The sequence below is a fragment of the Sparus aurata genome, chromosome 11, assembly GCF_900880675.1.
Source record: "Sparus aurata chromosome 11, fSpaAur1.1, whole genome shotgun sequence".
Taxonomy (NCBI): Eukaryota; Metazoa; Chordata; class Actinopteri; order Spariformes; family Sparidae; genus Sparus; species Sparus aurata.
In genome coordinates, this window is record NC_044197.1 from 422,327 (window position 1) to 441,734 (window position 19,408).

Below are 19,408 nucleotides of genomic sequence, written 5' to 3' on the forward strand. Positions count from 1 at the left end.
TCTGTCTGTCGCTCGTTCACAGGATCCTCTGAGCTGTTTAACGAGCTGAACGAATTCATTAAATGTTCTGGTTGTTTTTGTTCTCAGCTCAGAGCTCATTGGCTCTCCAGCTGGTTGTCATGGATACCAGAAGGCTTGAGAAGTGAGGTGTGAATGTGGATCGGCCTGCTTTGTTTCTCAGCTTTCAGTTAAAGTTTTAGTTAAATTTAGACTTGAACGAGATGAATGTGTCCGTCTAACATTTACAGAGTTAAAGGTCAAAGCAGACACAGCGACTCTGAGGACGCGGAGCCGTTTGAGCAGATTCAGCTGAAACGCTTTAAAGAAAGTGTTGATAAATGTGTTGGTCGCTGCTCCATCTGCTGTTTGTCATCCGTGTGGCGTTCAGTGTCCTGCCGGGCCTCCGTGACCTCTGACCTCGTTGTGTAAGAGAGGACGAAGCTTTCTGCTGCGTCTTGTCATTTTAATCTGCTGCCCTGCTGCCATTTCCTGTCTGGAAGAGAAGAAGAAGAAGATGGAGCTCTGTTTTCCTGCAGAGGCTCCGTCAGCAGCTCGCTGTGGAAACAACACGCGTCGGTTCATCATGAGGTCATCATCATCTTCTTCATCACACCTTGAAAAGCCTGGAAGCTCTGTGAGGATCGTGTCCTTTGATTTCTCGAGTGCTTTCAACACCATTCAGTCTGCCCTTCTGGGGAACAAGCTGGAGCTCACAGGTGGACCACCACCTCACGTCCTGGATCCTGGACTACCTCACCAACCGGCCGCAGTATTTGAGGATTCGGGACTGTGTGTCGGACACAGTTGTCTGCAGTACGGTGGCCCACAAGGACCAGTCCTGGCCACTTTCCTGTTCACCCAGCACACTGCAGACTTCTCCCTCCAATCACCCCACAGCCATCTACTAAAGTTCTCTGACGACTCTGCTGTCGTCGGCCTCATCAGGGTCGACGGAGCCTACAGAGGACTTATTCAGGACTTTGTGGACTGGTGCCAGCAGAACCAGCTCCAGCTCAGACCAAAGAGCTGGTGGTGGATTTCTGCAGGCACAGACAACCCTGCACACAGGTGAACATCCAGGGAACGGACATTGAGATGCTGGTGAGCAGCAAAACCAGCATATGTTGTAAATATTCTATTTACATCCTGACTCGGCAAAACTTTGGGAGTTTGAATGTATACAGCCGATCCAGGGAGACAATGTTTCCACCACGTGTGTTTGTGTCCGGCAGAAATCTGTGTAAAGTCTGAAGGAAAAAACTCATTTAGAATCCATCAAGGGGTCGATCGACCTCCAACCGACCAATCATTTCCACTTCCTGTCTCTGTGTGGAGGAGGACGGAGTCGCTTCTGATGGAGCGTCGGCGGCTTCTTCTGATAGGTCACTGAGGTTTGTGGTTGCCATAGAAACTGATGAGTGATTCCTCTCATCACTACACAAACACACACACACCATATTTCATAACAAACACACTGATGGACAGATGGCTTCCTCCTTGAAGAACAATCATGAGGTTTAAAATAAAGACTTTGTCCTCCATGATGAGAGTCCACAGATCTGAGAGGCTCCTCAGAGGGACCGGCACCGACCCAACATGACGCTCTGACGCCCCCTGCTGCTCACAGCACAGCTGCAACTCAACAAGGACAGCTCAGGTTTGTTGTGAAAATACAGCAGGTACACCTGGCTGTCTGGTCCAGGTCTACGGTGAGTCCGGTTCAGGTCTACGGTGAGTCTGGTTCAGGTCTACGGTGAGTCTGGTTCAGGTCTACGGTGAGTCCGGTCCAGGTCTACGGTGAGTCTGGTTCAGGTCTACGGTGAGTCTTGTGTGACTTTTTTGTGATTATATATGTTTTATTTATATAAATCATTTTCTTCTTGTCAGGTGGAGTCGTCTCCATACGGTGTGTGTGTGTGTGTGTGTGTGTGTGTGCGCGCGCGCGCGCGAGCTAATCGGGGCGCTTTTATTGTGAAATCCGAGCAAAGCGGAAGTTGACAGTTAGCATCCCGTAGCTAAGTGTATCCAGAGTGTGTGTGTGTGTGAGTGTGTGTGTTCAGGTGTGAAGATGTTACCTTTATCAATTAAAGACGACGAGTACAAACCTGCGAAGTTCAACCTGCTGCTGAAGCTCTCAGGATGGTTCAGGTAAACGAACCGCTGCTAACTGCTAACGGAGCTAACAGCGACTAAGTTACCGGAGCTAACAGTGAACCAGCTGACTCTAGTGAAACGATGCTAGCCTGGTGCTAACCGGCTAGCCTGAACAAATGTGCCCCTTTGCTCACGACTTCTTTATTAAACTGTGTTTTGTCGCTCTGTCGGATATTAACTCGGGGTAATGACGGTGTGTGGTGTGAGTGGGGCCGTCAGGTGTTAATGACCCGGATCTTTGCCGGGTTCGTGCCTGCTGTGATGGAGCTGTTGTGATTGTTCGGTGTTTTCAGGTCGATCCTCGCGGACAAAACCTCCCGGAACCTTTTCTTCTTCCTCTGTCTCAACCTGTCCTTCGCCTTCGTGGAGTTATCGTACGGAATCTGGAGTAACAGGTGAGCTAACGGTGTTAGCATCAGCTGCTGTCTGTTTGTTCAGCTCAGGATGTGCCACGTATGTGTTAGCATGGAGGAGCCGTGTGTGTGTGTGCACGCGCACTTCCTGTAATTTATATCAACAGATGTGTTTTATTGATCAGAGGTGGAAGAAGTACTCGGTTATTTTACTGCAGTAAAAGTATTACTGCATCAAGTACAAATACTTTATAACCAGCAGATATCAAGTAGAAGTCCAAAAGTATTCTAATGAAAAAGTACTTTATGTATCAGAAGTAGATGTTACAAGTTACAAGTTTACAAGTGTACAAGTTAGAATGAGACGATAACTGACTGATGTTCTGTTGTTCTCATCACAGACTCAGAGGATCTGAACAGAACCGAGCTGTTCGACCCGTCAGATGATCACAGACTAAAGTCCACTGTGATCTGATATTTATTGATCCATTGTATGTGATGTGAGGAGGCGGAGCTCCAGCACAGTTTAACTCTTGTTACTGATAATATCCTGGTTCTGTCAGCACTGCAGACGGTACCGATCCTGACGCAGAGACAGAACTCAGAGCTCATCATCGGTCCAACAGATCTGTGACGATCTCTGAAGCTGCTGCATTATAAACAGAGACTCACATTCTGTCTGGTTCTGAACCTGAAGGTGCAGCAACACTGTGGGTCCGTGCTGCTGCAGAACCTCCGTCACAAATAAGAACAAGAACACAAGTTTATTTGATCAGTTGTTGTTCTCCTGCACGTCTCAGTGGAGACACGGCGCTCAGAGACGATCAGAGAGAACTGATGCTGTAATAACTGCTGGTTCACGTTTAGACACATTGTGACGTTTGTTCTATAATCAAACCGTCTGCTTCATGTTTAAATACTGTTTTAGCTGCTGGTACTGGAGTATTTACGTCACGTCTCTTTTTACTTCTGTTCGACTGGATCGTTTGTGTTCAGATGACTAAAATGATCAAACAGAATCGACTAATAACTGATGATGTATTTTTACAGATGAAACTTTTCATCAGTATATAAAGTCGTTAAAATGAGCTCCATCTTCACCAGCTGGACACTGAAGTAATGAACACATGAAAGATCAATAATTTAATCAGTAATGACAGATGGGTGTAAAATGAACAGAGAAACGGCTGCAGGTGTTTCCACACGGGTGGCAGGATGAGATGTTCATGACAGGTTAATGCAGAATGAGTCAGAGACAGAAGCAGAACCTCAGTGTGTCTGTGCTCGTCCACACGGTCCACGTGTGTTCAGGTCACCCAGGTGTGAACGTCAGGTGTGAACAGCCGCTCAGTTACCTGTCAGATGAGTCAGTGCTCATCAGAGTGCTGTGATGTTAATTCTGACACTTCAGTAATCTTCTGAATGTTAACTTGTGTTTCTACGCTGTAGTGTAACTAAAGTTCTTCTTCCAGCCCTGATCAGAACCGAAGTGATGTTGGAGACACTGTGAGACACATGTTGTGTGTTTGACGTGTGTGTTGTGTGTTTGACATGTGTGTTGTGTGTTTGACGTGTGTGTTGTGTGTCCTCTTCAGTTTAGGTCTGATCTCAGACTCCTTCCACATGTTCTTTGACTGCACCGCTCTGCTGGCAGGTCTGGCAGCCTCCGTCATCTCCAGGTGGAGATCCAACGACAGCTTCTCTTACGGGTGAAACCATCTTTCTGTGCTCTATTACTCAGGTCTGACTGTTCTGATCTGTGCTCTGTCAGGCAGGTCTGACTATAGACATATAGACATATAGACATATACATATATACTCAGACGCCTCACTGAGCAGGTTGGCCCCATCTTGGATGTTGCAGCTCCGCCCTGTGAACTGATACAAGTCAGTGGAGTGAACTTTATAAAGCTCCTTCTACAAAGTGCTGTAAGTTAATGTCTCATTTACACATTCACACACATACGGATATATTCAGGAAACGGAGAGGAATCAAACACAATGTCTGTAACGTTCTCTGATGATTCTAAACGTTATCTACTCCTTATATACAGGATGTGTTTATAATGTTTTTATGAGTGTTTACACATAATTGTGTGTCACAGTAACAGTGTTACATACATTAGCAGCTGTAAACACATAAAAACAAGACGTATCGTAGTAATTGGCCAACCCGCTCAGTGAGGCGTCTGTAGGTCTGACTGCCGATCTGCGCTCCGTCAGTCGGGTCTGACTGCCGATCTGCGCTCCGTCAGTCAGGTTTGACTGCTGATCTGCGCTCCGTCAGTCAGGTCTGACTGCCGATCTGCGCTCCGTCAGTCAGGTTTGACTGCTGATCTGCGCTCCGTCAGTCGGGTCTGACTGCCGATCTGCGCTCAGTCAGTCGGGTCTGACTGCCCATCTGCGCTCCGTCAGTCGGGTCTGACTGCCGATCTGCGCTCCGTCAGTCAGGTCTGACTGCCGATCTGCGCTCCGTCAGTCAGGTTTGACTGCCGATCTGCGCTCCGTCAGTCGGGTCTGACTGCCGATCTGCGCTCCGTCAGTCGGGTCTGACTGCTGATCTGCGCTCCGTCAGTCAGGTCTGACTGCCGATCTGCGCTCCGTCAGTCGGGTCTGACTGCCGATCTGCGCTCTGTCAGTCGGGTCTGACTGCCGATCTGCGCTCTGTCAGTCGGGTCTGACTGCCGATCTGCGCTCCGTCAGTCAGGTCTGACTGCCGATCTGCGCTCCGTCAGTCAGGTTTGACTGCTGATCTGCGCTCCGTCAGTCGGGTCTGACTGCCGATCTGCGCTCAGTCAGTCGGGTCTGACTGCCCATCTGCGCTCCGTCAGTCGGGTCTGACTGCCGATCTGCGCTCCGTCAGTCAGGTCTGACTGCCGATCTGCGCTCCGTCAGTCAGGTTTGACTGCCGATCTGCGCTCCGTCAGTCGGGTCTGACTGCCGATCTGCGCTCCGTCAGTCGGGTCTGACTGCTGATCTGCGCTCCGTCAGTCAGGTCTGACTGCCGATCTGCGCTCCGTCAGTCGGGTCTGACTGCCGATCTGCGCTCTGTCAGTCGGGTCTGACTGCCGATCTGCGCTCTGTCAGTCGGGTCTGACGGTCTCTGGTTTTTGTTGTGCTTGCAGAACCTCAGTGTGTGTGTGTGTGTGTTCTGTGTTTCAGTTATGTCAGAGCTGAGGTTCTGGCCGGCTTCGTCAATGGACTCTTCCTCATCTTCACAGCCTTCTTCATCTTCTCTGAAGGAGTTGAGGTAACACACACACACACACACACAGATTTGTCTGTCTGTCTGAACCGTCCATCTGTATGAACCCGTCTGTCTGTGTGTGTGGACCTGTCTCCCTCTCAGAGAGCTCTGGAGCCTCCTGACGTTCACCACGACCGGCTGCTTCCTGTCTCTGTGGCCGGTCTGATCGTCAACCTGATCGGGATCTTTGTTTTCCAGCACGGAGGCCACGGACACTCACATGGAGAGGGAGGTCAGTTCTGCAGAACCTGGAACCTTCAGGCACCTGTCTAGACCCTTACTGCAGCTCTGAGCCTTCACCACAGCTCATCAGAACCTCACTCCAGTTCTGCAGCGCCTCACCTGTCTAACCTGTCTCTCTCTCTCAGGTCACGGTCACAGCCACTCTCTGTTTAATGGCAGTCTGAATCACGGCCACAGTCACGGAGGACACGACCACCAGGACAAACATGGTCATGGGGGACATGGACACGACCACGGGGGACATGGACACGACCACGGGGGACATGGACACGACCACGGGGGACATGGACACGACCACGGGGGACATGGACACGGTCACGGGGGACATGAGGAGCCACACTGTCAAGGTGAGTCTGCATTTTTACTCTTGGTGTTTGTAGAAGAACGTGTTTTCGATGCTGCTGCAGAGACGTCGTCGTACTGCATCCACTACAAAAACCTCCACCTCACATACAAAGCTCTCCACCATCGAGCCCCCACCTACCTCTGAGACCTCCTGCAGGAACACAGCCCCTCCTGCACTCAACCTCTGCTGGACTACTCACCATCCCCACACCACGCTTTAGAGCCTTCAGCTGCTCGGCACCCAGACTATGGAACTTCCTCCCCTCCACACATGAGACAGTCAGACTCCATCACAACATTCACATCCAAACTCAAAGCCCACCTGTTCAAACTGGCAGACTCACTCTGACTCTCGCTGTGCACGATACCTGTCTCTTCTTTTTTAGGTCAATGTTTGGTTTTAATAATCTGTGCTGTTGTTATTTCATTCCTTTATTCTATGTAAGGTGACCTCGGGTGCCTTGAAAAGCCTTAAAATGTATTTTATTATTATTATTATTATTATTATTATTATTATTATTATTATTATTATTATTATTATTATTATTAAACAGAACCTGTCATGAAGTCCAGACAGTCTCAGAGCTGCAGACAACCTGTTTATAGAAAACAGAGACAGATTTCCCTCTAAGGAGCCTTTTTAATTATTTAATGAAACATCTATCATGGTGCTGTTACTCGTGGACTCGACTCGGTCTCTACTCCTCAGTCCTGCGGGGGATTCCAGAAAACAGGTTTTGTGAAAACTCTGAGTTTGTTACACTGAGATGAGAGAAACTCTGAGTGTTCAGTTCCAGAAAGAGAGGTAAGTTAAACTCTGGGTCTGTTACTGCGGTAACCTAGCCTAGAATAAAATAAAATAAAATAGCCTAGAATAAAATAAAATAAAATAAAATAAAATAAAATAAAATAAAATAAAATAGCCTAAAATAAAATAAAATAAAATAGCCTAAAATAAAATAAAATAAAATAGCCTAAAATAAAATAAAATAAAATAGCCTAAAATAAAATAAAACACTGAACAACATTGAACCACTTCCTCAAAGGCTAATATAAAAGAAAGTGATGTTAAATCCAAAATGAAAAGACGACCGCATCTAAAACTCCGTCAGTGATTTTTATTACGGCCGCAGCCGTGTTACTGTGGTTTTTTTCCCAGATAATGTCTGCTTCCTGTTTTCTCCCCTGTTGCCATGGTGAATCACTGTATCGGAGCTCCATTGATGATGATGGCTTTTTACTAGTCGTCAGGCGCGAGCTCAACTCAGAGTTAACATACTCAGAGTCGACTTACCGAACTCAGATCAGCTGTTCTGGAACTGAAAACTCAGAGATTCACTTCACAGGGTAAGTCAGCTCAGAGTTCAGGGTGAAGCTCAGAGTTTGTTGAACCTCCTCTCTGGAATAACTCTCAGGTCTTGGTTTACAGCACCGGTTCTGTCTGTCGTCTTCTGGTGTAAATGTAAATGTGAAGTGTGTTCTTTGTGCTGTCGTTGCAGACCAGTTCACTCCAGGGAAAGGGTCCAGCAAACAGATCCTGCAGGGTGAGAACACAACACAACACAACACAACACAACACAAACCATGAACTGAACAAGACAGTCGTCACTGTATCTGAAGCAGTTATTGATTATTATTGATTATTACTGAACTTCCAGACAGACAGCAGGAGTCATGAAGAGCTCAGATTATGTAAAATAAACCATGTTTAATATATAAAACAATAATAATACATACAAGTGTGTGTCGACCAATATAAAATATACACAACAGAAATAACTAATGGAAACATGTGACCTGAAGTAAACCTGGTTATTATCAGGAGCAGAGGTGACCACCGGGTGGCGCTCACACACCATCACAGCGTCCGTCCTGTCACAACCTCGTATCTCCATGTTCGCTGATAAAATCTGAACAAAGTTATGAACAAGCTGTGTGTGTGTGTGTGTGTGTGTGTGCGTGTGTGTGCGTGTGTGTGCGTGTGTGTGTGTGTGTGTGCGTGCGTGTGCGTGTGCGTGCGCGTGTGTGCGTGCGCGTGTGCGTGTGTGCGTGTGTGTGCGTGCGCGTGTGTGTGTGTGCGTGTGTGCGCGTGTGTGCGTGCGTGTGTGTGTGTGTGTGTGCGCGTGTGTGTGCGTGTGTGTGTGTGCGTGTGTGTGTGTGTGTGTGTTGCAGGCGTGCTGCTGCACATCATCGCTGACACTCTGGGCAGCGTCGGCGTGATCATCTCTGCTCTGCTGATGCAGAAATACGACCTGATGATCGCTGATCCCATCTGCTCCATGCTGATCGCCCTCCTCATCGGAGTCAGGTGACTCTTCTTACTGCACGCTGTGATGACATCATCATAGTTAGTCCAGCATGGTAGTAGTACCTGTAGTACCTGTAGTACTACTCTGTGTACTCAGTACCTTGTGTCTCCTTGTCTTCACCTCGTTGATTGACGGCCTGTAAAAGACTAGAGCTGTGTGATATTATGATATATATCGTAGTGTGATGTAAAAATGTCTGTCGTTTAGATCCTAATTTTAATGTGTAGGCTACTTGTTTAGCACTGTTGCTACACTAACATTAACATACACTACGGCTGTGATTTAATATGGCTTCAACAACAAGTTCATTGTATGAAGGCGAGTATTACTGCAGCAGTGCTACTACTGTGGTCGCATTTTTACGTCACCCGTAAGGACTCGTTTACAGCACCGGTCGCTCAGGAGTAATCAGAGGCAAAGCAGCATGGCGGAGACGGAGGAGAGCGCAATGGAAGTAAATAACATTACTAGTAACGTTACATCAGACGCGGATAAAGAAGCAGAAGCCGAGCCGAACAGGGGGGACCGGAATTCCATCGTTTGGCTTTGGTTTGGATGGTTTAAAAAGTCAGACACCGACCAGACAACGTGAATCTGCAAAACATGCCGCCAACAAGTTGTTACAAGTGACTCGAACAGCGACACATCTAATCTTTTCTACCACTTAAAGACACGACATGAAAAACAGAACAGAGACGGAGAGAAGATGCGGCAAAGCACAAACGTTACCTCAAAACCACAAAGTGACGAAAACAATAAAAGAACAGCAAACGAGCCTGAAAGCTTGGAATACTTTTTGTTTACAAATTCTTATTTGTTTTGACAGTCCTGCAAAAAGTCAAAAATCAAAGGAGAAAGTTCCGTTCATTCACATGCTCATCACAGATAGTGCTGAGATGTGATTGAACTGAGAAAAAAAAAAAAAAGCCAGCTGCCTCTTTGTTGTGGGCGTCCTCCTCATCAGCAGTCGACCAATCAGCTCGTCCCTGTATAATGACAGACTGCAGGAGGGTCTGAAGCTTTCAACACACACTGTGTGTGTGTGTGTGTGTGTGTGTGTGTGTGTGTGTGTGTGTGTGTGTGTGTGTGTGTGTGTGTGTGTGTGTGTGTGTGTGTGTCAGGAGGAAGGTGAACAATAGAGTGAGGTCATTTCCTGTTTGCCTCCTGCTGTTCTTCCAGTGAAAGTTCTGCTGGACTGTTCTGGTTGATTTCCTTCCTTCAGACGCTGGTTTCACTTCGGTTCTCTGGAGAACCTGCAGACAGAACCTGCAGACAGAACCTGCAGATAGAACCTGCAGACAGAACCTGCAGACAGAACCGGCAGATAGAACCTGCAGACAGAACCTGCAGACAGAACCGGCAGATAGAACCTGCAGACAGAACCTGCAGACAGAACCTGCAGACAGAACCTGCAGACAGAACCTGCAGCACAGTCTGAACATGATCTGTTTAAACTCTAACGACCACTCAAACATTCCCAAAGGATCGTCTTAAAGTGACCAGCAGAACCTCATAAAGAGAACCTCTTTACTGAGTATTGTGGACTTCTGAAGGTCCGCTAGAACATCCTTCATTTCTCACATTGAAACTTTTAAGCAGCTGTAAAGTGTCGGAGCAGCCCTGAACGCAGCACAGAAACAGGCTGTGTTGAGTGAAGGTGCACGTCGATGGATTCTCTCAGGTTTCAGCTGATTCTTCAGACACGACCTGAAACCAGCGTCTGCCTGGAAGGAAACAAATCAATCGAGAACCTGATGGATACTTTGGAAAATGGTTGCACTAATGTAAAGAATGTGCAATTAGTACTTAATGGGCTTCGACATGCCAAACCACCGGTATGGAGCTGGAAACAGTCGTGGAGTCTGTCCTCGTCTCACTGGTCCTCTGGATGTAAATGCAGCGGTCAGATTTCCCAGAAGCCTCGGTGATAAATGGAGCTGATGTGCGCTGATGTGGTCTGATAGGCTGGAAGGGAACACAGCTGCAGATTTAAACAGTCAGCAGAGCAGAGCTGTGGTCAGCTGAGAGGCCTTCACACAACCACAGGCATCAGGTTACTGCAGCTGGAAACTGCTGAACTCCTTCAAACTCTGATTGTTCTCGTGGATCAGAGCCGCTGCAGAGAACAGCTCCACCAAACTCCACTTCAGAATCTACTGATTCTTCATTAATGGATCATTCTGTAGATCACACAGGTATTAGCACCTGTAAGTGACACTTAAATGTGTGATGGTTGCAGCTGTAGTGACACTGATGGCGGCAGGTACACAAGTTCTGCCCCACTGCAGTGAAGGTTCTGGTGTCAGGAGCTGTTGTACTCTGAGCAGTAGTACATGTACCTGCAGACTGCGTGGGGGGTGTGTTTGGTTTTTGCAAGTGTCAAGATTGTGATATCAGTGAGGGGTGGAGCCTCTGAAGTCTGCACATGCTCAGTCTGTACTCAGAACTCTCTGACCTTTGACCCTCAGCGTGGTGCCGTTACTGAAAGAGTCCATCGGGATCCTGATGCAGAGAACTCCTCCGTCACTGGACCACGCCCTGCCAGAGTGTTATCAGAGAGTGAGTTCAGACCACGCCCACACTAAACCCGCCTCCTCCACTGTTGTCCATGTGTCTGTTTCTATGTCAGGGACAAGTCTAATTCCTGGTGTGTTGTGTTCAGGTGCAGCAGCTGCAGGGAGTCTACAACCTGCAGGAGCCTCACTTCTGGACTCTGTGTACCGACGTTTACATCGGAACATTAAAGCTACTGGTCGCCCCCGACGCCGACACCCGCTGGATACTCAGCCAGACACACCACATCTTCACACAGGTACCTGAACGCACCAGAACACCACATTTCACACAGGAACCCAAAGGGACCACATCACGTTACATCCTGAAAGCACCACGAAACATCATGCCTTAAAACAGGCACCTGAAGGCACCACGTCACAATACATCACATCTTAAAACAGGTGCCTGAATGCACCGCATCACATTACATCCTCACATGTGCCCGAGTGCATCACATGTCACACGGGTACCTGAACGCACCACATGGCGTCACATCCTCATGCGGGTGCCTGAAGGTGTTGGTAGCTGTATGTCTGCAGTGACAGTGGTCGTCATGGTAACCTTCTGTCTCCCTACAGGCTGGAGTTCGACAGCTGTACGTTCAGATCGAAGTGGCCGCCATGTAGAAGCTCCTCCTCCTCTGAACACCTGGGACCAATCACCTGCAGGTGACCCCCCCCTCCCCCTTCCCATGTCATTGAAGGTGAGACTGATTCAGGGGCAGTAAGAACTCAACTGATCTCCCATGATGCTTTACTCCAACGCATCGTGGATGAACTGAAACTGCCCCCCCCCCCCTTTTTTCCTTTACCTGTCCTCCGTGTGGGCGGGCAGTGTGACCCCTCCCCCTCCTCCTGGAGCAAAGCATTCTGGGTAAGTGCCTTCATCGTGACTCAGAGACAATCTAAGCCCACTTCCTGTCCAGACGCCCCCCCTCCTGTGACATCAGCGCTGGGACCAGACTGCTGCCAGCTGATTGGTCCGTGGTGTGTGTGTGTATGTGAGTGTGTGTATGAAGTCACTTTGTTTTTAACGTGCCAAACCATGTGACCAAACCATGTGACCAGCCAGTGGGTTTCAGTCTTTTTTCAACTGTAATAAATGATGAATGAATGATCTGAGCTCGTCATTGATCTCCATCTTTATTGATGACATCACATCAAACAGTTTACCAGAATTGAATGTTTCTACAAATCAGCCTTCAGATGTTTAGATGATGTAAACAGAAGTTATGGATCATAAATGTTTTTTTAATGATGTGTGGATGAACGAGCGTCCTGCAGTGTGTGTGTGTTTGAGGACCTGGTTCTGAGGTTCTGAGGTTCAGAACCAGGTTTCAGTATTTAGACAGACACACCTGTGAGTTACGAGCAGTAGGTGGAGCTGTCGAGCATGTGCAGGTGTTCCAGTGCGTTTGGTTCTGCGTTGACTCGCAGCATGTCCACCTCCAGCGGGTGGAGTTGACCGGTGATGACCAGCGAATGGAGCGGGCCGCCGAGGTCACACGACACCAGCTGTTGTAACGTCGCAGTGCAGATCCTCTGGTCATCAGCGCCGAGCCGGGCCACGCCCACACACACTGTGTTCTCTGTCACACCTGAGGAGAGCAGAGAGGCAGGTCGTAGAACAGCTGATTGGCTCTTTAAGACAGAGTGTGAAGGTGCTGTCACTCCCAGCAGCCAATCAGAAACTTCAAACCTGATAGCATGCTAACATTCAATTTACATTAGCCATGTAGCACAGGGTCATGTTAGCAGGCTAACATGCTTAGAGAAGTTCATGAGCAGATTTCACGATGTTAGCTTCATGAACGTTTCACCTCCTGATGATGGAGGAAGGAGAACTGGCGGTTTTTATCTTTAATCATTTTAATATTTCCCAGCAGCCCTTTAACACATCGCAGAGCTTTTGATCATCAGTCGCATGCAACCCACAGAAACACGACTCGGCAGATAAACGGTCCAAGTGTTGATGGCTGTGATGTCACACTGAACTCTAGTGCACAGTGACATCACTGATGGCTGTGTGTAAACATTAATCTCAGAGATTTTTCTGATTTGACGACTTCTGGTCATGTGACTGGTGGGCGGGGCTTCACGTCTCATGATGACGTATATCTGATGGTATCGACCTGTTCACATCCTGTCTGTTAATAAAAAACATTCAATGTATCTGTAATCTGTTGAGCCAGTCAGAAGAGAGCTGAGGAGCTGTCACTCACCTAGCTCCGCCCCCTCCTCTCTCCTCCTCTGGATGATCTGAATCAGCTGATCTGCAGCCTGACTGACCGTCATGAAGCGAGGAGGCTCGTAGATCTTCTTTCCTCTGAAATATTAACAATCAATACAATAATGAGATTACTGAGCTGCCAGAACAAACAACAGGAAGTGACATCACAAGTATTTGTAAAAGCACTATATTCAAAATGGCCGACTTCCTGTTTAAGCTGTTAGTGAATGAACAAACATGTCAGACTCTAAAAACATGATTCACGTCTTTGAGCTGACAGTTTAACATGAAGTTAAATCTGCTCTGTGACCACAGAACAGATGAGAAGTTCTGTGTGTCAGTGACGGTCGGGTCGACAGTGACTCGACACATGTGGACATTCTGAGTAGTTACAGTCGCCTCGCAGACAGGTGGAGGTTTCTCTGCAGGTGCCGAGTCAAATGTAGCCATCAGCCAATCAGACCAGAGGACATTCGGGTCACACTGAGCCGACGTGCCTGTCAGACTGAACTCAGGGCTGAGATCAACACGCCACAGTCACTGTGAGCTCACTGAGGTTCACCTCACACCGCTAAAGTAACAGCTGAGTGACATCAGCATGATGTCATCAGCTGGGAGCTGCTAAACACATCAGATACCCCCGAAGAGGTTCTGGTTCTGGTTCTGGTTCTTACCTCATCATGTTTTCGATGCTCTGCTCTTTGACTTTGATGTCTGCAGATAAAAACAGATCAAACAACACTTTTTAATTCTGTCATCATGTTTGTGGATTAAATCAATAGGAATTATAATTAACAATTTATCATTTCATTGATTAATGATTCAAAATGAAAACAGTCAAAAATCTTCTTTAAATGTAAAAACAAAGACATCAACCTGTCTGTGTTCATGTGTCTTTATTCTTATTTATTCTTTTATTTCCTATACTGAATATTAACAACCAGCTGTGACACACACACACACACACACACACACACACACCAGCAGGTTATTCAACCCCCTCTGGACGGTGTGTTCAGGGTCTCTGGGGTCCCCTCAGTGTCGGTGTGTTGATGATTGATGGTGGTCTGCTCTGAATAAACTGCTTGACCCTGAACGCACCGTCCAGCTGCTGCATCCAGTGAGCTCCATGTTAGCAAGTCTCTTTTGAGTGTGTGTGTGTGTGTGTGTGTCTCACCCAGCAGACAGAGTGTGTGTGTGTGTGTGTGTGTGTGTGTGTCTCACCCAGCAGACAGAGTGTGTGTGTGTGTGTGTGTGTCTCACCCAGCAGACAGAGTGTGTGTGTGTGTGTGTGTGTGTGTGTGTGTGTGTGTGTGTGTGTGTGAGTGTGTGTCTCACCCAGCAGACATGGGCAGACAGTGTGTGTGTGTGTGTGTGTGTGTGTGTGTGTGTGTGTCTCACCCAGCAGACAGAGTGTGTGTGTGTGTGTGTGTGTGTGTGTGTGTGTGTGTGTGTCTCACCCAGCAGACAGAGTGTGTGTGTGTGAGTGTGTGTCTCACCCAGCAGACAGAGTGTGTGCAGTCCAGCAGTTCTGTTTTTACAGATTTTGTCGTAGAAGCTCTCTGGTCTCCACGTGTCCGTCCAAAACACCAACGACACCGTCTCCCCGAAATTATACAGCTGACACACACACACACACACACACACACACACACACACACACACACACACACCAGGGGTCATGATCATGAAAACCATCAACAGCTGGTCTCAGGTCAGCGTTATTAATTTAATAAAATCTTTCATCTTTTCTTGTGTTGAAAATAAAATATTTTAATACATTTTCTAACTAACTCAGTTTTTTGTTTCGTTCTATAAATTTGGTTGTTTCAGTCGCTCATATTAATCATGGAGGCTCGTCTGTGATTGGACGGGTCGTTTGCATGATGTACCGGTCCAGCACACGGCCGGGCTGATGGGACTGACTCCCAGTGGATGAACAGGAGCTCATTTACATAACACGCCCCCTCATTAGCATAGTAACGACATCCCAGTGGAGATGCTGCCCGCTATGTTAGCATTAATGCTAATCTGTGCCTGTGTGAGAGGACAGCTGGCTCCTGCTCTCTGATTGGCTGCTCTGACAGGTCAGTTATTGATGAGGTCACAGTCATTATTATAACAACATCAGTTTAATGGGTCTCATCAGCAGATGGGATCGTGGGGGCTTCTGACCTGAGCTCTGCCTCACAGGCAGCATGTTCTGTCCCCCATCAGCTGATTTGTATGAACCTCAGAATCTGTCCACATGTTCTGGACGTGTTCCTGTATTTCACTGATCAGCGCCATCTTTAGCCAATCAGCATCCAGGAAACTCACACCTCAGTTTGTAACAGCTGTTCAACTCTAAACCAAACAAAATGTCTGCTGATCATTTTCTCAGCTGATCAATAAATGAGGGGGAGGACTGTTTACGGCCCATCAGACTGGTTCTGAAAAAAGCAGTGTTGTTTTATCAGTTAACTTTCATTAACGACAAAGAACATCATATTATTGTGTAACAACAATCAATATTCTTTCCCTGGAAGTCCCAGAATAAACATTCATTTGAAACTGGAAATTATCCTGAACTCATTCTGAGTCGGGAACTGACGACGTTTCTCAGGACAGAAGGACAAGATGGCGGCAGACAGAGTGAAGACAACGTCATCACTGCGTCCAAACACTCGCCTGCCTGCGAGCCTCGGCTCGGGGCACACAGGTGTTGTGTCACGTACCTGCAGACCACAGCAGCCCACTGCGTTCATGATGGAGGCGTTGTGGATGACTTTGTACGGTATCCCAGCATGCACTGCTCTCAGGACGAGGTCGCTGTGTGTGGTGGCGCTGCAGGAACACAGTGAAACATTCACACATGAAGCTTCATCTACAAACTGAAACCTTTAAAAACACAAATCTGCAGTTTGATGATTAAAATGTTTAGGAGGGAACTATTCTCAACACCTGCTGATCAATACTCCTCAGGAGACACTTTCACTGATCTGATCGATTGATGAGAGGACAAATGTTAAAGTTTAGTCTGAAGGAGTGAAGAGGAAGAGGATGAAGAGGAGCAGCAGGGACTGTGTGGACTGGACCTCAGAGTACCGCTCAGCTGCTGACGTCACAGACGAGATGAAACAACAAAAAGTCCGTGTTTAGAGCGCGCGGACAAAACCAGCTCTGCTCATGTAAACTGAAGAAACCAACGTCCACAAGAACAAACACGTCATCAGAGTCCAGACCGCTGAGAAGTTCTGCGCTCTGTTATTAAGTTCTGCAGGAATTCGGTGGTTTTGGGGAGAAATCTGCAGAACCGAGGGCCGAGCGGCTCTGACAGAAGTTCTGTGGTCACATGTGCTGACGCTGCTGACCTCAGAGCGGTGGGATCAATACGAGCTGCTGCTCCAGTTCTGACCCGTGGACAACATGACTCACCCGAACGGGTCGCCCACCACCAGGAACGCCACATCAGTCACATCAGCATCCTTCAGGATCTCGTCCGCGCCCTGCTCCACCATGTCCCTGTCAGCCAGGATCAGCTCCATCCCATAATACTCCTCCTGAGGACCACACGTGACAGTTACTGGAACTAAATGAAACTTGGACAATTCCTTTTTTTCATTATAATGTGACCCTACTGGTTCAAGTTCTCACCTACATTTTAATGCTGCAAAGTGATTCAATCTGCAAAATGTCTGAAAGTCCTTCACAGTGCTTCATCACACTGTTATTGTTTTCTCATTTTAAGGCATTTTAATCAGCGTTATCCCGCCTGACTGAAATCGTTACCCGGTATGACACCTGATGTTTCCACCTGAAATGTCATCTCTACACAACCTGAATATTATTGATGTTTACATCAGAGTAACAGCGGGACAGACGACTCAGGGACACATAACATATTTTAAAAACTTTAAGCAATTTAAAGTGTTCAAATACTAAAAAGTGCTTAAAAATGCCAGTATTAAAATATAATATGCCAGCAATACATTTAAATGTGCATAATAATGTGTTAATATCACAATAAGAATGAAAATTATACAAAGAAAAGCAGAAAAAGATAAAAGCAGCTGCGGCTCAGTGTGTAGAGCGGGTCGTCTAGTGATCGGAAGGTCAGCAGTTCGAATCCCGGCTGAACCCCAAACTGCTCCTGATGAGCAGCTGGCACCTTGCACGTGTGTGAATGGGTAAATGTGGCCTGTATTGTACAGCACACTGAGCTGTCGTTAGACTGGAAAAGTGCTATAAAGATGCAGACCATTTACAAAACAGTACTAATGTCACAACGGATGACACTAAATAACTGTTATATGACGAAACTCAATCAGTTGTCTTGGCTACAGAAATCTGCAAACTTGACCCTCAACATTAAAGTATATAAATTCACATAAAACAAACACATTTGCGTAAAATCAACATTATATATGTTTTTTAGAGTTATCCCATATGACACAGGACGTTACTACATAGTGACTGAAAAGAGTAAATAAAGCACATTATATAAACCACTTATTAACCTTTCACCAGTGTTTAAGGGTCCTTTCGGGTCTTCCTGATGGCCTAACTTCCTGTCTGATAATGTGTCAAAATAAAATGCCCCATAAATTTGCTCCAGATTGCTTGTTATCCCGGATGACACTGGCTGACATACCAGTTTTGGGACAAGCTGCTCAAAAGCACAACAATCCACTGGATGTCATATTTTTTGTAACATTTTCATATATCAAAGGCAACACTTATTTTCTTTTCAACTCTTTTGTAGCTTTTTTGCATTTCACCATGAGGTCCGGACGGTTATCCGGTACGACATTTTGTGAACATTGTGTCCAATAACTGTTAAACTTTGTAAAACCCTCAATACAGTTTCCTATCATTAGATAAACACAGATTAACTGATTGAATAAATGTGTTTCTTATTAACATTTGGTGTATTTTTACTCCATAAATGTGCTTTGGACATCAAAATTGCCCGTCACGTCTTTGTGCAACAGACAGAACGTCTTCATGGGAACACATATTCCTCCCTGCCCGGTACCCCCGGTGCCCCCGGTGCCCCCGGTGCCCCCGGTGCTCAGAGCCGTGTCAGTGTGAGTGTGTTTGGACTCACCAGAGCCTCCTTCCCCACCGTCAGGATGGAGGTGTAGGCCTCCAGGTAAACTCTGGAGCAGCTCTTCACTGCCTGCAGACCCTTCACCGTGATGTCCGCCGCGTCCCCGAGCCCGAGGCCGATCAGATACAGCATGCTGCCGGCCTGCGTCTCTGCTCCGGGTCGGTATCTCTGCTCTCTGCTCCGGGTCGGTACCTCTATGTCTCTGCTCCGGGTCGGTACCTCTGCGTCTCTGCTCCGGGTCGGTACCTCTGCTCTCTGCTCCGGGTCGGTACCCTCTGCGTCTCTGCTCCGGGTCGGTCCCTCTGTGTCTCTGCTCCGGGTCGGTCCCTCTGTGTCTCTGCTCCGGGTCGGTACCTCTGCGTCTCTGCTCCGGGTCGGTACCTCTGTGTCTCTGCTCCGGGTCGGTCCCTCTGTGTCTCTGCTCCGGGTCGGTACCCTCTGCTCTCTGCTCCGGGAACTTCAGACGGATTAAAGTTCACAAACAGAACCAGTTTAATCTGTTAGTTAACAAACTGTTTTCTGCTTTCACGTGTTGTCTCACCGGACCAACCGGAATACGGTATGTCGTAAACTGTTGACGTTTTACGACAGCTACAGCCGCGATACGATCTCTAACCAAACTCCATTGACAGATGTTTATATTTAGGAGTTTTTGGCTTCTTGGCAGAGATCTGTTCAGTAATCACCGACTCACAGCAGCTCGTCTGGTGGAACATGAGGTCGTCTTCACTTCGGCGCACAATAAATGTTCGATCATGTTTTTTGAAAACTGTACAGAGAGGAATACACACACACACACACACACACACATCAATATTTAAGGGGTAGGGTTTCAGTCTTCAACATACTTATGGCCAAATAATGTTCCTCAACATGGTGC

General features: G+C 47.3%; 2 protein-coding genes across 4 annotated transcripts; one reads left to right on the forward strand and one right to left on the reverse strand.

Moving 5' to 3' along the window:
• Positions 1–221: 221 nt before the first annotated feature.
• On the forward strand, positions 222–12,323 carry slc30a7 (solute carrier family 30 member 7). Of its 3 annotated transcripts, none has more exons than XM_030434297.1 (11): positions 222–1,657; positions 2,448–2,549; positions 4,108–4,216; positions 5,670–5,757; positions 5,857–5,986; positions 6,123–6,344; positions 7,842–7,886; positions 8,515–8,650; positions 11,120–11,210; positions 11,314–11,463; positions 11,786–12,323. In XM_030434297.1, exons 3-11 carry the CDS (start codon positions 4,131–4,133, stop codon positions 11,831–11,833), a joined length of 996 nt encoding a protein of 331 aa, XP_030290157.1. In that variant the 5' UTR covers positions 222–1,657; positions 2,448–2,549; positions 4,108–4,130; the 3' UTR covers positions 11,834–12,323. The 3 variants fall into 3 exon arrangements, with proteins under 3 accessions (XP_030290157.1, XP_030290156.1, XP_030290158.1); XM_030434296.1 differs by lacking the exon at positions 222–1,657 and adding an exon at positions 1,690–2,148 and having other exon boundaries at positions 4,103–4,216; XM_030434298.1 differs by lacking the exon at positions 222–1,657 and adding an exon at positions 2,121–2,148.
• A 7-nt stretch (positions 12,324–12,330) lies between these two features.
• On the reverse strand, positions 12,331–18,775 carry dph5 (diphthamide biosynthesis 5). The gene is made up of 7 exons (XM_030434309.1): positions 18,526–18,775; positions 16,854–16,978; positions 16,154–16,262; positions 14,936–15,056; positions 14,111–14,150; positions 13,429–13,532; positions 12,331–12,804 (listed from the first exon to the last, which is right to left on the reverse strand). The coding sequence occupies exons 1-7, from the start codon at positions 18,658–18,660 to the stop codon at positions 12,572–12,574; spliced, it is 867 nt and encodes a 288-aa protein (XP_030290169.1). The 5' UTR covers positions 18,661–18,775; the 3' UTR covers positions 12,331–12,571.
• Positions 18,776–19,408: the final 633 nt, after the last annotated feature.